Source organism: Metopolophium dirhodum, chromosome 4, assembly GCF_019925205.1.
Source record: "Metopolophium dirhodum isolate CAU chromosome 4, ASM1992520v1, whole genome shotgun sequence".
Taxonomy (NCBI): domain Eukaryota; kingdom Metazoa; phylum Arthropoda; class Insecta; order Hemiptera; family Aphididae; genus Metopolophium; species Metopolophium dirhodum.
This window is the reverse complement of record NC_083563.1, coordinates 32,118,800-32,137,116: the sequence shown is the minus strand read 5'-3', so window position 1 is coordinate 32,137,116 and position 18,317 is coordinate 32,118,800. Positions and strand designations below refer to the sequence as shown.

Sequence of the window (18,317 nt, the reverse complement as noted above, 5' to 3'; positions counted from 1 at the left end):
TCAAATTTAAGAATCAAGACGTGTAGGTACAGGTAGTTTTGTACTAGTAAATTGTACAGAATCGCGATAAGTGATGAAAATATTCAAGAAAATTAAGAATAATAAGAAAATTAAAATACGATATAATTTCGAATATAAAAAAAACTGCAGTCCGTGTGTACAAGGCCGCGCATGTATTTTAAGATGGTGAGACTAATCCCAAGGGCTAATAACGACGGCACGAGTGTACACAATAAGACGTACGATATACGTATTATGACGAAGAGGTACAACAATCACGAGATTTTTGTTTTGTCCGTAAATAGACAAACAGTCAGTTATAGACTTTATAGGTGTTAACCGGATCGATGCGGATCGTATTGTAAGAGTTTTAAAATTTGAGAAAATCTCTTTGCGACAAAAGCTACTTAATATATAATAACATAATATACGACGACAACGACCACCGAGCGGATGAAATAATAACAAAAGTAGGTAAGTATAATATTACGTAGCCGTAAAGACGAAGGTATATGTGATATATTATTTTGATATCATAATGTGCAGACTTACGATTGCAGCTCCACACGTTGGCCAAACACCACAGGCGGTACGAGTAGCTGCTGTCGAAAGGTGATCCGTTGGCCGCTGCAGCTGCGGCAGCGGCGGCGGCGGCTCCAGCGGTATACATTATCGGGTGCAGCGTGCGCACGCGAGAGTGACAGCTAGCGAGCGCCGAGCCGATAATAATGCAATATTATGGATACGATGCGATGACGAAATTATATCAATACACGATTGTTAAAAAACGCGAATTGGTAGGGCCGATCCCGATGATAAATAATATAACAATTTACAACGATATAATATTATGCGCGCGGGCGGCTACCGGTGCTGTGATAATAGTGGCGGACAGACGACGCAAGTGCGACTGCTGCTGCAGGAGTAGAGTCGTCGGCTTGGCGTGACGGTTGCGTCCGGACTGCAGCTGCTGGTCGCGGGCGTCAAGCGCAAAGCATGACGGCATACTGGCGGGCAAAACTCGACGGGCCCGCGCCTACGCCCGCCGCCGCCGCCTCGACACCGCCGTCGACGGTCCGCGCCGCCGCACGCACGCGTCACCGGCGGCGGTCGCCTGGCCCCGAGCCCCGCCGACCGACGCCGATCACTCTTGATGTGCGGGCGGCGGCTGTGGAGGTAAGTACGGCGCGCGGCGCTTTCGGGGCGGCCGCATCCCATATAACCTCCCGGCCGTGGCCGCCTCCTGCGTCCGTCGTCGACGGATCTTCTTCTTCTTCTTCACTGGTGGCAGTGGCCGACCGCTGACGCGAATAATTGTAATCATTATCGTCGTCCACCGCGGTCGTCATTGTCATATTATTTGCGCGCGCGCCCGAGTTTTATATAACAAGTGGCCGGGCGACGGTTCAAGACCGCGGCGGCGAAACGTAAGTGAAAGTCTCGTACTGCAAGCAGATGTGGTCACAGAGAATATAATGTAAAAATATGATTTTCTTTAGTTTCAGGTATTGTAGGTACCTAGACCTAGGTATACTGATTTGGGTTTGTGTGGCGTGTGCCGAACCTGAGTTCTGGTATAATATGAAGCCGAGTTTCGTTTAAATGACTCAAAGTGCAGCTGCAATGATTTACATATTATGATGTCGGGCCAATCAGTTCGTGACAAGATTGTAGACCTTTTAATAGCTATATAAACACATTATCGAAATGTATTTACATATTATTTAGTATTATTATACCAAAGGAGCGACGTTGTTAATAATCGCATTCGTATACACTATCAATGCGTTAAAAAAAAACACTAAAAACGTAATGTTTATTTTGCATCAGGCATAGAAACAGGAGTTTTTGAAAAAACGAATCAAACGGTTCTTTTATACACACGTATGATATGCGCTAGAAATGTGAATATAAGAATATTATTCGGTAAACAAGCGAATTGACGTCATATTTACTATTTATGATGCCATCTTAAATTTAGGTACTCGTTTACGTTGCGTTTTAGATGATTTTTAACACAAAATGCATGCAAATAAAAACAACACTGTTTTATATACTTCTATACCCTTGTACATTTTACGCGATTAAAAAACGTAATGACTAGACATTTAATACTTAAACGCGTGAAAAAAGTTTAAATCGGTCAACCGTTCGTTATTGTGTCTAGGTAAAATAAACAGTCGTGAATCAGAATAATCTATGTATTCTAAATATACATAATATACCTAATAGATAATATATTGCTAATGAGTAATGACTCATATAATATTATACAATACAGTTTTGATTATTTAGGTATTCGTAGAATAATAGTGTTGTAAAAAACATTCCATGTCAACGTCGAGACATTGGTATTTTTTTTAAATGGGTAAATTTTGTCATCATCACCGTAGTGATTACATTTGATAAGATTATTACAATCGGCGGGACGATTGTTTTATTGTCATAGACCAGATTCCCGTTCAAATCGAATACCTATTAAATAGAATAATATAGTATATATATATATATATATACACATTACACGGTAAAAATTAATTTGTCAAACCGTTCCGAGTAAGTGGGTAACCTACGTCGAATTCTTCGATAAGAATAACGGTTGATAACATTATAGTAATATATTTTAAGATCGTCCCAATAGCTCGTTCGGCAGAGTATATATTATTATTATTATTCAATATAGTATAACGCAAACGCGTGATGTATGGAGGTGCGTTTGAAAAATCAAAAATGATTATAAAATAGTAAATAAAATATAATACATCACATATTATACTCATTACTCGTATATAATATTATATAGGTATATGTGTTATGTGTATATAGTGTATATTATACTAGTTTACGGTTTTTGTCCCTCGGGCGAGCAACTGAACAATAATGACGATGATATATAGTAATAATAATAATAAATACGTGTAAGCTTAGGTCCGGGAATATAATAATATGATCCGGTGCGGACATTATATACGTTATATAAATATATAAAAAAATATAAATATCATAATACGTATATACTGACACGCGAGCTGCGGCGGGGGAGGAGACGCGCTGACGACTTTTTTCCTCGTAATATAATGTCGGCTAATGCAATTATATTAAAAACCTCCAAGGCTCCAACCGATATATATATATATATATATATATATATTATAAATATATATTTATTATTTAATACGTTTTTGTACGACAAACGAAGACTTGCGTGGTTGCGCGGGTGTGCGGGTGCGGGTGCGTGTATATACAGGAAAAATCCCTTTTTACATATTATATTATTTTGCGAGATCGTAGTCGTCGTGGACCTCGGTATCTGTCGCGGTGATCTCTAGAACGATTTCACTCCGCTTATATGTATATACGACACCGCCACAGTAATATACACGAGAGAGCGCGATCGGAGATAAAAACCGGATGTAAAAACTGTATACGTTAGATATATATGTACACGCGCAGCACAAATGCACGTACAATATACCGCACAATGGGCGCGCACGACAATCGTCCGGAAAATTGGACCTCTTTTATATGTGCAGTGTATGTACGCCGTACACACACACACACACACATATATATATATATTATACGCAATAGAAACGCGGCGGCGATAGATATCTTTTTGGGTATTTTTTTCCTTACCCAAAGTCTACTTATATATTTGAAGAATGTAAAAAAATAAAACCGCCCCGTAGAATCTATTAAATTAATTATATTATTATCGTCCGGGACACCATGCGTATATGGTATATACTATATACATGTATTATACGGATCATATATAGGTACCGGAGGACGACGCGACGACTTGTATAGGATCTGAGCAAAACTAAACCCTCCATCAATGCTGCAACAGCAGTAAGTACTTACGGCGTAATGTTATTATGGTTGACATTATTTAAAACGTCGGTTTATGATATACACGCAGATACGCATCAGATGTTCAGGTATATATTAAAAAAGTTCAGCGGAAATTAACGAGCAGAATTAAACACCGAGAGATATTCCCATCCGCCATTCGTCTCGCGTCTTGCTAAACGCTTGCAAAAATATTAGATAGGTATATCAATAATATTCGATTCATTATTAATTAAGTTTTTAATTGGAAATTCAAAAACTGTTTAAGTGGACGTCTGCACACCCGCATGCGTTGTTTCCGTCTTACTAATGTACAACATAGAAAAAAACACGCGGAAACACTTTACTCCCTCTGTATTTATATAGTAGAACTATAATTTAAAGTAGGTAGTTACATCAAAAATGTTAAATGATATCGATATTAGGTAGTACCTATATATATAGTGTATTAGTGTACATACATACCTATAATATATCTCCACTATATATTTTCGACTCGTGGTTGTATCAAATATCAATTATAAATTATAATATAATATCATCGATATAATGATGTTGTTGTATACTTGTAGGCTATATATCTGCACTTTGACGATCGCGGTGAAAAAAATCGTATCCCTTCCGCGCCGCATTTACTATTCTTGCAAACGTACCCCAGCTGTACGCCTATAATACCTACCTATATTATATTACGCGCGCACCTATACATTATATCATATTTTGTTATGACGTCCGTGGCGGCGGTGAACTTAAAAAAATACGACCGCGGCCAATAACCCTTCCTCTTTTCGGAGGGTCTCCTCGCCGTACGATACATTATAATAATAATATATTATAATATACGTGCAGTATATACGGTTGTCCGTCCCCTCCCACCGTTTTGCATGCGTGCGCGTGTGTGTCTATATAAACGATTAATCGTTTTGTCAACCGTAAAACAAAATTATGCCGGTGTCGCGTGAGGGGTCGGCGGCGGGCCGGGCGGAGAGTGCAGGGGACGGGGCGATGATTCATGCGCGCGTATAATAATATACCGTTGCCGCCGCCGCTGCGCCCTTCTGTCGGCGGGACGTGGGCCGCGCAGGAAACGTCGTCGTCGTCGTCTCGTCATCGTCACTGACCCGGCCGTCACGAGGCGTATAGTATTTTTCTCCGGCGCGGCCGCCGAGGTGAAAAGAATGAACGCGAAGTGACTCGATGAGATGACGACGGCGGCGGTCTCTCGTCTCGAACCCATACAGACTGTCGAAAAGAGAGAGAGAGAGTGAGCGAGCGAGCTGTGCATTGAATGGCGACGGCAGCGGTTAAAAGGGGTTGGAGGGGGCGGCGATTAATTGTCGGAAAAGGTGCGCGTTATTAATCACGACGACGACGACACAGACGTCGGTAGTGGCGAGGCGGTGGCTGCGGTGACGAGGATTCGGCGAACGAGCGCGCGCGTGAAAAAAGGATAATACAATATAATAATTCCTTGTCATACGGCAACGGTACGACTGTCATATATATAAATTAATATGCGGAAAACTGTTCGGCGGAAAACCGACTTCGAAACGCGATGACGATGATTTCGTTCGTTCGTGATATTATAATATTAATTCGACGCTCGGCGGCGGTGGCGAACAACAAAACTACCGTCTCTCTCACCTCGAGTCGAGATTATATAATATTATTATAATATACAACGTAATAAATATTATTACTCGTCACCATTCATCATCGTCGAGAGCGACGACCACAACAACAACACCAACAGGCAACAACAACAATAATAATAATGATACGATATAATAATATTTCGCGCCGCGGCTATGAAGTGTCGTATAATATATATATTATAGTAGGTATATACAAAATGTTATTATTATTATTATTATTATTGTAAATTATAATATTCAAAAAGACGCAGAGGAAGAGCAGGAACGCGTGGGACGAGAGTGGTGGTGCACAGTATAGGTTTATTATTCGCGCGAAACGAAAACACCGCGAAATAAATGCAGATTAAAACGTATAATATTATATATAAAACACACGGTTATATTATTATTATGAGGTGGGACCTGATGGACGGCGGAGGGTACCGCCACCGGAAGTGGTTTTGTTAATAAAAGATGGATATTTATGCGCCGAAACGTTGCTACAATATGTATATACGCGTGCCGTTTCGCGTCAGCCCGTTGCGAAGAAGGTTAGAGGTATAATATTATACCGCACACAGAGAGATGGTATACGCACGGAAACAATAATGTAAATAAAGGTCGAACCGAGTGCGGCGTGCAGTATATATATTATATTATGGGCAAAATAAACACGCGGCGGCAAAAACTTTGTTGTTTTATTACCGCCGGATTTATTACGATATATACATATATACACGACATGCGAGATATCCAATTGCGGATATTATAATAATAATAATTATTATTATTGCTATTATGTCTGCGTGCGACCTCCTCCGCGCGCGCGTCTTCTATCCCTCGGGGATTTTAAGCCCCCGCGGATGTATAGGTATATACGTGTGCGCGCTTTCCACCGGACTTTCTCTTAGTATTCCAAGCGCACTCCAGGTCGAGTCGTCGTGTATTAATGTATTATTATTATTATTATTATATGATATAGTCCAGTGGCGGTTCTGCAGCCCTTTCCGCGATGCTCGCGGTGTCCTATATTATATACTATATACCAGCTGCCCCGACCGTTTGTAAAGCGCTGAAAAAATCATACTATTATATTGTCATACGACGGCAGTAGCAAAGGCTCGCAAATGTCGTTTAGGCGACTGAGTGGATATACCGCATTATTATTGTCATGAAGTTTTTCAGTGGTCTGCAGTCGTCGAGTGGAAATGTAAAGCGGCTCAGGGCGATATTCGTTCGAATTCAAAAACAAGCGATAACGAACCTCGAAAAAAATGGGAAAAAATACATAATGAGCATAATTTCTCGACCGCGGTTGAAATCAAATAAACCGCACGGACAAAAACGGAAATCTCCAACCTCACTAATAACACGTCGTATATAAATATTATGTTTTTTTTAATATAAAATTTCAATCCAAAATTGTATATTTCACGTCATATTTTGATTCGCGAAACCCTTTGATCATATAACTTTTTAGGGCGAGCCCCTGCACAATCCCAAGCGAAATGTTATGTGCGGAAAAATATGTTTAAAAGAAATAAAGAAAACTGCGAGACATAATGCGATACGCACAAAAAGTACGGTTGAAATAATAAAAAGGAAACGAGCGCTTCATTTGGTTGTGTTTTTTTTTTTTTGAATAGGTAAAACAAAGGCGTCAAAGACATGGTTGAGACGTACACAGATTTGGCGGACATTGCACAAAAGACACCTTGATTGCACAGCCCTCCGGCGATCGGGTCTCGGTATTTATATGTATACATTTTTTTTAATCCCGCACTTCGCCTTTTGCCGCGCACACGTTGCCGTCGTCGTCGTTGTCTCCGCAGCGCGCGCATTTATTAATTTCGCGAACATATTATAATAATAAAAAGAACGCGAGAAAAACAAGAATATCGGCGAGGAGAGGAGATGAGGACTAAACCGTAACGATCGATAAAATTAATAATTATAATAATATATACGCGCTTTCGTTCAGTGTTCGCGCGGCGGTGGATGAACTGTTTTAATTTTTCGACCGGCCGTATGCAAATGTTGTATCAACGTGCCGTCGCGGAAATCCTTTGAATAAACCGGAGACCCCTTTTTACTTCTTACAATATTCGTTTACCTATATATATATATGTTTGTACAAATATGCAAGACGAACAAGACGGACGGTGTGTACGCACCGTTAAATTATAATATTGTGTAATAATAATAATAATATAATATACATGGGAGACGTGCCACCCTGAACGGAGATAAGGTGTGTTGGCCCATAGTCGTTTCCGCGGCAAAATATCGTATTATATATGATATATGTATATATAAGTCTGATACAGGGCGGGCATCTCTTCTTAGGTTTTTTATTATTATTATTTTGCCCCGCACACAACGCGCGCGCGATGTTGTTTTTTCGATGGCTCTCCTCTGCTGCTGCATCCCTCCGGCGCGCGCGCACCTCCCCCGACGTTACGACGTGTGTTGTATATCTGACCTAAAACAACGGTTTTTTTTCTCCTGTTCCTGCTTTCTTCGCCCGCGCCCGCCACCGCCGACGCCAGGGGACGTTTGCCGATATACGCACAGATTCGCGTCCCACGAGACTTTATAGCCCGTGGCCGTCACGTCTAACACGGTTATTTTTATCGTCCGATTTCACCAGCGGACCATTTTTCTTCATTTTATCTCAACGGACGTTCAATTTTGAACTTTGCTATTTTTTTTTTCAACCGTTCCATTTTTATTTATGTGAACGGTCGCTGCTGTATACACGCACACACGCACGCACTCACACGAAGACGCCACTGCAGTGTACTATCGGTTTTGCCGCCGCCATAACGGTTATACGACGATACACACGCGGCTGCGACGCTTTATAGCGCACCGCACCGTAAACCGTTTTCCCGGAGGCGTTAAAATCGTCGACGTTCGTACCACCCCCGTCCCCCGCCACTAACCATATACCGCGAGAATTACGCCGCCGTCTCTTCCTGTGCCGAAGACACCCGGCAATCGCGTACCTACACGATATTATATAATATATAGTATTATATTTAATAGAAGTTCTCATAGGATTTGGTTTTTGGACTCGGCGGTATACTTCACTACGTGGGCATGCACAATGCGGAAAATAGGTATTCGAGAACAGTACATATTATATAATATAATATAATCTACACCACGGTACAAGCCGGACCGAAAGGACGAGTAACGCGTAACAGATATGTATAGTATACCTAAAGTCCTAAACTGTATTTTCTATATATGTATAACAAACTGTAGCAGGAGAAAACAATTATAAACTTTTTTTATAATCACAATGTATGAGGCGAAGGATCAAGGAAAACACTATAATATACTGCAGCATTACGTGTATATATATACATAGGTATTATTGTATATTATTAGTCAACGAGGCTGGAAAAAGAAATCAGTGTGAGAAAATAGAGTGGGACTTCAAGTATATGGTATATTGGTATATATATATATTAATGCTACTACACTGCACATACGTGTTGCAACCGTCATAATATATATATGTATATAATAGATATACTATACCCGAGAGCCGTCTTGCTGCAGGACACCAACAATGCCGGGCCAAAATAAATATACACACCACGCGACTGCGGAGGTGGAGAAGAGAGAGTTTTTAAAAGTGTCGTCTTTTCCGGGGTAAACAGCAGGTCCGAAAGGAAAACTAAAGTGTTTTTACTTTTATACGCCGCCCGCTGCCGCCACCGCATCGCGCTGCCCGAAAAAGCCTCCGCCGGACTCAGCGGCGACTGCGATGGCAGCAGCTTCTATCCTGCAGCACACTGCGCCGCTATTGTTCCCCTCCGGAAAACACGGAATGTCAATATACCTTTTATTGTGTGTACACACCCCCACAGTCGCCGGCAAAGCCACCGGGCCCGGAGACTTTATCAAAACAATATTTTCTTAATAAACAATATTTTTTTCTCTCTCTCATTGTATACATTATTATTATTATTATTATATATATATACCCTTATTCTTTGGCCCTATCGAAGACGGCAACCACCAAAAATGAAAATAAAATTACGCTATCAGCGATGTCGCAGACTGCATTAGCGTTTTTATTTTTATGTACGCGATATATGCCGCCATTAACGAAGAGTTTTTCCAGATTGTTGTTTTGTTGTTTTTTCAGCCATATAATGCGAAGGTAAACTATACAGGATGATTCACCAAACATTCTAACCCCTTTTTTTCCTTTCTTTAAAGAATTAATTTATTAAAACTCAGATTTTTGGAATTTTTAAATATACCTACTCCATGTCCATATTTTGAAATTCTTGAAATTTTTTGTGTTACTTATAAGGAACTTTGGTAATAGAAACTACTGTTTTTAAAACGAGAACCAACCTTTTTTTTACTGTGAATTGTTAATGCATCATGGTTTTAAAAATGTTTATGTAACCATTTATGTAGGTACCTATGTCCTTAAAAATAATTAACAAACATAAAATACATAGATCTAATATCAGATCTAATATTTATTATAGGTATAAATTTTTTTTATTAGTAAAAACCCGCGGCGATATAGGACATTATGGGACACAAATAATTTTACATATTTTATAGGTATAGGTCATAGGTACTTGGACTATTTTACATTTATTTAATTACAAACATTTTCAAATCATCCTCTAAACTCATTATCGTGAAACTATTAACTTAACCTAACCCAATCTAACTTGACCTAGTATATAAAGTTAAATAAACGTTGTAAAAATTAACTTAAAACTTGTATTTTAATGGGTTAAACATAGGTATACGTCAACATTTTCTGTAAAATTATTCGCTAAATAATTTACGGTATTACAAGGGGTTCTTATTCGAAAAACAGAAGTTTTTATCTCCTCAGGACACTCCTTAAGCAGTACTAAAATATCTAAATAGAATTTAAAAATTCCAAAAATCAGATTTTGAATAACTGCATAATTGAAGAATAAAGGAAGGAGGGAGATGAAATTGGTGAATCATAATTTAAAAATAGGAAGGATAAATCAATTCGATTATCGCTTATTAATTATTATGCGAACATTTATCGTTCCGTGGTTACTGATTAGTAAAAAAATAGTAATAATGCAGTAGTCATTATTATTATTATAATTATTCCATCGCCACTATACAGGCTATCGTGTTGTATGTGTGGTGTACCTAAATGATTTCTTTTGTCAAAAAATGTAACCTTTAAAATTGTAATTGTTATTGACTCACAGTGCGGCGGTGTTTAGTATTTTTTTCTTTATCAAATTAATATATTTTAATTGGGTTTTTTTTAAGAGATTACGAAGCAATGACTCAACGGCTAAAGCTGCAAATATGCTTTTAACCTATACAAAGAGGTGCCATGCACCTCCTTTTTTTTTTTTAAAAAACCATCCGTAAAAAACGCCGTACATTTTATATGTACGTTATCGCGTATAGATTACGAATCAATTAATCATATGCATCATAGCATGTATCTAATGATATAAACGCATATATTACCGTATAATGTATGTGTACGCATAACAATGAGAACTCAGAATAAGACACGTAAACTAATGATAACGAGCGTATAAAATAATGTATGTTTGTACAGCTACAATTATCGTGGTCGGCTTAAACACTAATTAACGATCGATTGTCATAATGATAATTATAATACAATATTCATTAGCGATTAATACAAAGTATAACAGTTGGAAATAAATCATTGACTTTCAAACGATACGTTCATATTTTTATTTAATTTCATCTACAAAAGCTATTAAACCGCAGTTTAAAGATTATAATAAAATATCTAGTTTTCTTTTTAATAAACACTCAAAAAGTTCTAAAAATTGCTCACAAATTCAATGATATATACCTATATAATATACAATAGCACAGAAACAGTGGCGCACACAGATATTTTCAATGGTTATATAAAAAAATTATATGTATTTGTATATTATAATATATATATCAAAATATTTTCTTAATTTTCTTATTTTTATATCAACGTATATGGTAAAAAAATTAACCCCCCCCCCATGCGTACGCCACTCCACAGCAAGATACTATATCATATCTATAGGTATATATTATATAATATATACAAATATTATATTATTATAATATGGAACTGTATAGTGTATAGTACCTAATTATATACATATGTATATATATATATATATATATATAGAAATGCTGTAACTTTTTACGTAAAAACAACAACTACTGTTTTTAGCAGCGTCAACTGCGGAAACGCCCTTTTCACAACACTACGTTTACATACTTTAGTGCGACGGATTCGTGAGGGCTCTCCAAATAAATCGTATACATAATAATATATATATATATATAACAATATATAGTATACATCGTAGAAATAACGAATGCAGCGGCGGCATTAATTTCACGCGTATAGGCATTGCCGCCCTCTTGTTTGTCATCAGGTGAACAGTTGGCGTTTCCTACAGCGGTGTACAGCTCCGCACCGGAAAGGTATACTTTATATATATATATACCCGGGTGGTTGGTGTTGTTTTTAAGGTCTCCCTAAGAGAAAAAGAAAGTAGCGGTGGCGGTTGTATTATACGCGCGCGTGCAGCGGGACACGGGCAGCTGTGTCAACAGTAGAATTTTCCGGGCACGGGAAAATTAAGACGAACATAAATTTGCCTCGTCCCAACGCCATATATTTGATAATATAACTGGACGCAAACCAACATTTTGAATTTCGCGGTTTTCAAAGCTTGTTCGACGTACCTACCACATATAGGTACCTATATATTATAAAGTAATTAAATGGTATAACGGAATATTATATACCGCGGTGTACAAGCCTGTGCAGTATAATTATCGCACTGTCCGGATTCGGTGATGACGGTGACGACGGGGGTAGCTGAGGTCAAAAACGCGCTGCGATGGATACACGGTGAGTGGTGGAGTAATATTATTATAAAATATATAATAAATTAATATATATGTATATATATATATATATAGAGAGAGAGAGAGACGAGCGGACTGTCCTGCGACAAACACATTGCCACTGTACGGCAGTGGCGGCGGCGGCGGCGGTGACAAAATGGGTGTATTTTTTGGTGGCAGCTTCGGCGGGGGCAGACACCGGTACGTGTATGTGGTGTAGTAATCATAACTCAGACCGTTGTTGCGGGACAGGGAGCCGGTCTGCTTTTTGCCCGATGCCGTTATGTGATATGAAATATATCAGTAACAGATTTTTACACCCACTGGGACTCCATAAATTATGTGACGTGTACACGTACAAAAAGCGGGCGGTCGCGTTGTTTTTTTCAGCGGCGGCGTGTGTGAAAAAAAAAAAAAAAAATGAAAAAAGATTACCGGTGATGGTGTGTTGGTATGGGAAAAAAATCCTTTTTTAATTTATATATAATTTTTACACAACAGCGGCCGTGTGCTGCGTGAATACGAAATACAAATAATGATAATAATAAAAAAAAAAAGTGTTTCGCCGGTGGTTTTTTTCGCATTTTTAACACCGGCAATAGTAGTCCCGGAGGACTGTTTGCAAAACAATTTAATAACATTTGTATTTTTGCCCTCCGCCACGAAACAATAGGAAGACGCGCGACCAGCGGACGAGCCGCGTCGTCGTTTCCCACCGCCGTTTGTAACCATGTTATAGGTAGGTAGGTTACCGCATATAATACGTATAATGCAATGTCGTTCACAGTACCCGCGAAATATGCTTTTTATTGTTCCGTTTGTTAACGGAATACATTTTAACTTAATATCATATAATATTATATACATGTACTGCACATAGTTTTTTGGCGTACGTTTATTTTTTGTTTTAATTTACGGAGTTTCTTTGTCGTAATTAATTTTCATTACATCTCAATCGCTGCCGTATTTATACATACGCCCTTCTCAGTAAAGAATTTTTCCCTATCGCATCACAACTCAATTATAATCTTAATAATAATGATTATTATTATATAACCCCGCCGATATTATAGGTACTGCACGCACGCGCGCGAGACGGCCGGTCGTCTCGAAAATGATTTTCCGGGAACGGACTAATGCCGCCGTAGTGGATATTTGATTAATTTTACCCTATTATTATTATTATTTTTTTTTTTTTTTTGAAACTTTCGAGTAATACCTTGGAGCCAACGAAAATCACGTCTCATAGCTACCGAGGAATGTTGTACAATATTAATATCGCGCGCGCCTCTGTCCGCGCACCGTCATGTTCTCTTTCCGAAGGATTTTCTTTCAAATTAAAAAGAAAAAAAAGGAGTATATACACTACCAGAAAATCTCGGGGCGCCGGCATGCCAAGGATACTTACGTGCGTATTTATTGTCAAATTTATTGCATAAACTACAGTACATAGTAATATATATTATAAAACGGTGGGTATATACTGCTTTGCGGACGCGTTGTATATTATTATATAAAAAGAATATCAGTGTCTTATATATTATAGCGAAATAAAACTGCATCAGAATGGTATGTTTTTTTTAATTAAAATGTCCCGATTTTTATTTACCGAAATTAATTATTAATTTATTTTCCGTTCATTTTTCGTTCCATTGTTATTTATGATTATTTATCAACGGATATTTTTTTCGAAATAATAATATACGACGCTGTCACCGCACATTTGGCTCTACCGCTGCCACCGCCATCACCGCCGGCGCCTCCGAATTCTCACGCGCGCGTTTGTGGATCTCAATTAGCGCGGAAAATTCAAATTTTTTTTTTCGGTCCGTATAATAATTAACAGCCCCTCGCCACCATTATGATATTATTTTTATAATGCCTATACGGGCATCGCGATGACGGTACAACGGTCTTATATATAGTGTCGTCGTATGTACTGTCGCCACGCCAATTATATACGGATCGGTGTGCATTCTGCGGGATTTTATTTCCGATCGTTAATACAATGTGTACGACGACAACGACGACGACGACGACGACGGTGAGCATATACACACGACTAAAAATATAATAATGATAATAATAATAATATACACTGTAGTAACGATAATAATAATAATAATAATAATAATAACCGGAGCGGCCGTGGTGCGGGGGATGGTGAAAAGTTCCTTCGGGGAATATTATTCACTGTACATTATACGCGGCGCATTTTCTCAAGCAGTTTTTAACTACACTCTGCGCTAGCTAAGCTATGTATATACTTATTATTATAATGTATACATAACCATTACGCGTCATTTAATCGAATGGGCTAAATCCCGCGCGCGCCCCCTTCGTCGACCGACAACGTAATTAATACGCGCGCGACATCAGCAGCCGCCGCCGTCGCGAGCCCACTTTTATTATTCGAATCCCCGAGTGCTATATGGGGGTCGATTTTTACCGATTTTCGTACACAGTAAATATAATAATGTAGCGTACGGCGGCGGCGGTCGTTAAAAGTTATCGCACTTGTTCTCTCGTCGAAATTTTAGAACCGATAGAGTATTTCAATGCGCAATAATATAATATACATATATATGTGGCTTATTGTATGCCATGTAATTTTTTGAATCTTCACACACTTGTTAAAAAATTTCCTGTTTTCCGTTCGATTGAACTATACACTGCTCACTGCAGCAGAGTCGAATGTCGATTACGAAAGTATTGTCACGGTAACGGTTCGGACGTCCGGTATACGTGACCTACAAATATAGGTACATTTTTGCCTTTTGTCCAGCAACATAATATTACCTATGTCGCGGTCGCAAGTATGAAAGCCAACATAACTTTAAATTAAAACTTATTGTTATAAAATTAAAAATAATAACAACTCACCTTAATATTTAATTCTATACAATTTTAAAATTGGTCAAAAATTTTAACCCACATTTTTCTAATTACAAAAAGTTCTTTCCTATAACTGCAAAGAAGTGGTTGAAAACATTCACGTTTTGGTGCCTATTAATGGTAGGATATCCACCATTCTTCTTTCAATTTTAGATACAGTAGAGGAGTGGCGACATTTTTAAAAAATATTTTATACAGTTTGTTTATTTAACGATTGTTCTTATATGGCCATCTGTATTTTGCATGTGATCTCCTGTTTCCGCACACACATACAATACACAAAAACTTAAGTGGTTGAAAGTTTCGATAGTGTATCCTAACTAAAGTATAAATACATATTTTTTACGACTTCCACAATGTTTAATAATTTTACACTTATGATTTCGGTACAGCGTAGTCCCATACATCTACTTTACTGCAAATTATATATAGGTAGCGTAATCGAATAAAAATTGATTTGAAGGACGCATATGGGTCCGTCACTAAATTACATTCGTGGTTTTGTTTTGATTTAACACTGCACACCGAATGACAACGAATTAAATTAATAACAAAATGTCACCAATACGGCAATACGTCATGTTACGCGTATATACATATATACGTCAGAGTCTAAAATAGGCTACGGCTGCAGAGCTGCTGTGTTGTGTTGTGGTGTTCGGGCAACCACTCGACTTATAATATAAGTATATATTATACACATTAAACGAATCGAATTTCGAACGCGAACCGAAAAGATCCGCAAATCCAATATGTGTATATAATACGCTGCGGATATAGTATTAACTGCCGGTGGTTTCAGAACCGAGTTTTCATCGTTCTCATATAATATATATATATATATACACGTGCTCAGCACTACCAACCTCTCTGCGTACGGGGCCCATACGCGCATAACGCGGGCGACGTATAAACCTTTTAATAATCTCTTTCTTCCGAACCGATTTCCTTATTTTCTTTTATTGTTACGATTATGTCCGAACTTCTGGCCGCAGTTTGAAGCGCACATATTATATTATATTATTATTATTATTATTATATTGTACCCTCCCGCGGCGGCAACCGTACCTATATACACATACAATATATATAATATACACTGCAGCCGCGAATCCTGCGCAACCTTCGGCATACAAACGACGGTAAATTCGGACCGTATATATACGAATACACGCACACGTTTCGGCGATAAAAACCGTCGTCACGGTTGAACACGGGTATCTTATTCCATGTATCACAGGGGATGATGTTGGGGGGGAAGGGGGGTGAGGGGTAGGTGAAATTTTCTGCGAGACGAAAAACGTCGAATTTATCCCCGCGGACAAAAATACATACACATAATAATAATAATAATATGTGTAGCGCGTTTAGGTATGATACTATCGTTCCGCGTATATCATCGCCAATAAATAATTAAACCCGTTACCAGCTGCTAGACCGCGCGTATATAATAATATAATAATATTATATATTTTACAGAACTGCAATATCATACACGTCGTACACGTACAAAAACACACCCGCGTTTATGTTGTTTGGTTCTCTTCTCTGTTATACACACATACATGTATAAATAAATATTCCCTACGGTTTATATGTGTATGGTAGTATACGTATTTTACTATCTTTCACGATATTATATCGTTTTTCTCATATATTTATAACTGCCACCGCCTCCGAGCCCGTGCAGGGTACTGCTGCAGCAGTGTGTTCGCGTCGGGTTGGGGTTCAGGTGTGCTGACCATTGCTGACCAAGCGTCCCTTCACGTACGTTCGACACATGTGTTACGCTCTTGCCCGGGGCCCTTTTATTACATTTTTTTTATACCGCCTGTCATCCCCTATATTTCCGCCACCGCGCGCCGCCGTCGACGCCGCTTTTCTCCTCCGGGCCAAGTCAATTAAGTCCCCGGGACGTGGTTGTCTTTTTTTTCTCCCGTTCCTTTTGTGCCGGGGCGTGGCCTTAGGTAAACCACACGACTGTGAAAAGCCCGAAGTAAATATAATATATATATATAATATATACATATATATACACGGGGAAAAAAAGAAATGTTTAAAAAAAATACCCACTTTATTACACGACAAACGAATTAAAAAGGCGGCGAACCATGACAGATGGCGAGGGAAAAAGTTCATTTTTTTTGCCCTCGCGGAATCAGGAATTGTTCTTTATTTTTTAATTTTTTCGGACTTAAAATATCGTGTCCGCCGGCCGCCATGCCACCGCGACGGTTTGTTTTTAAAAGCATTTCTGCAGTAATACTACACTACTTAAAACAAATAACAATTTCTTAGGGTACGTATATTTTTTCATTTATTATTATTATTATTATTATTATTACTACTACTACTATTATTATTATTATTATTATTATTATTATTATCATATCTCTTTTATTACGCTGCATTTTTTTGGGCCGTCCCGACAACCACCGTTGCCGCCGTCGGAAGGGGTGAATTTCATATGCATACGTGCTGGTCTGGTTGTAATTGTGGTTGGGGAATTTCCCAGGACCCATAAACGAGCGTTTTCGGTTTCAATTATCTCCTTATTTATTTTATTACCGTTCACGTATATATAAAGAGGTCGTTTTCAGACACTATAGTACCTTTATAATTTGCATACGCACCCTCTTAAAATGCCGTCGTCTCTGTTGTCACTAACGACAGTATTTTCCTTTTTTTTTCTACATACCGCCGATTACGACCTAGTTACACGTACGCTTTTCTTTTATATATTACAACAATAATTGTAATAATGGAATTATTGATAACGATAAAATATATAAACACATTATGCAGGGCTGTCCAAAAATAATTATATTCATATACATTTCGAGTATTTTAAAGTATTTTTAATATAATTTTATACATTATATATATTTTACACTATTTTATAGGTACATCTGCACATATTACAACTATGTATTTGTAATTTGACTAAAAAATGAAATTTCCACGTGTTTCGATTATTAATATAACAATTATTATATATAACAATTAGAGATGGAGAAT

The 18,317-nt window shown here is 38.2% G+C and overlaps 1 protein-coding gene across 2 annotated transcripts in view; it reads right to left on the bottom strand.

Annotated features, from left to right (window-relative positions):
• The window catches only part of LOC132942384 (zinc finger protein 1), a 181,483-nt gene that overhangs the window by 20,601 nt on the left and 142,565 nt on the right, over positions 1 to 18,317 (bottom strand). Inside the window, exon 1 of one of the 2 annotated variants that reach the window (XM_061010708.1) lies at positions 553 to 1,021. The exons of the other annotated variant lie outside the window; for it this stretch is intronic. Within the exon in view, the coding sequence (XP_060866691.1) occupies positions 553 to 670 (118 nt within the window). The 5' untranslated portion in view covers positions 671 to 1,021. Of the gene's footprint in view, positions 1 to 552; positions 1,022 to 18,317 lie in introns of those variants that run through there. 2 annotated transcript variants of the gene reach the window in all.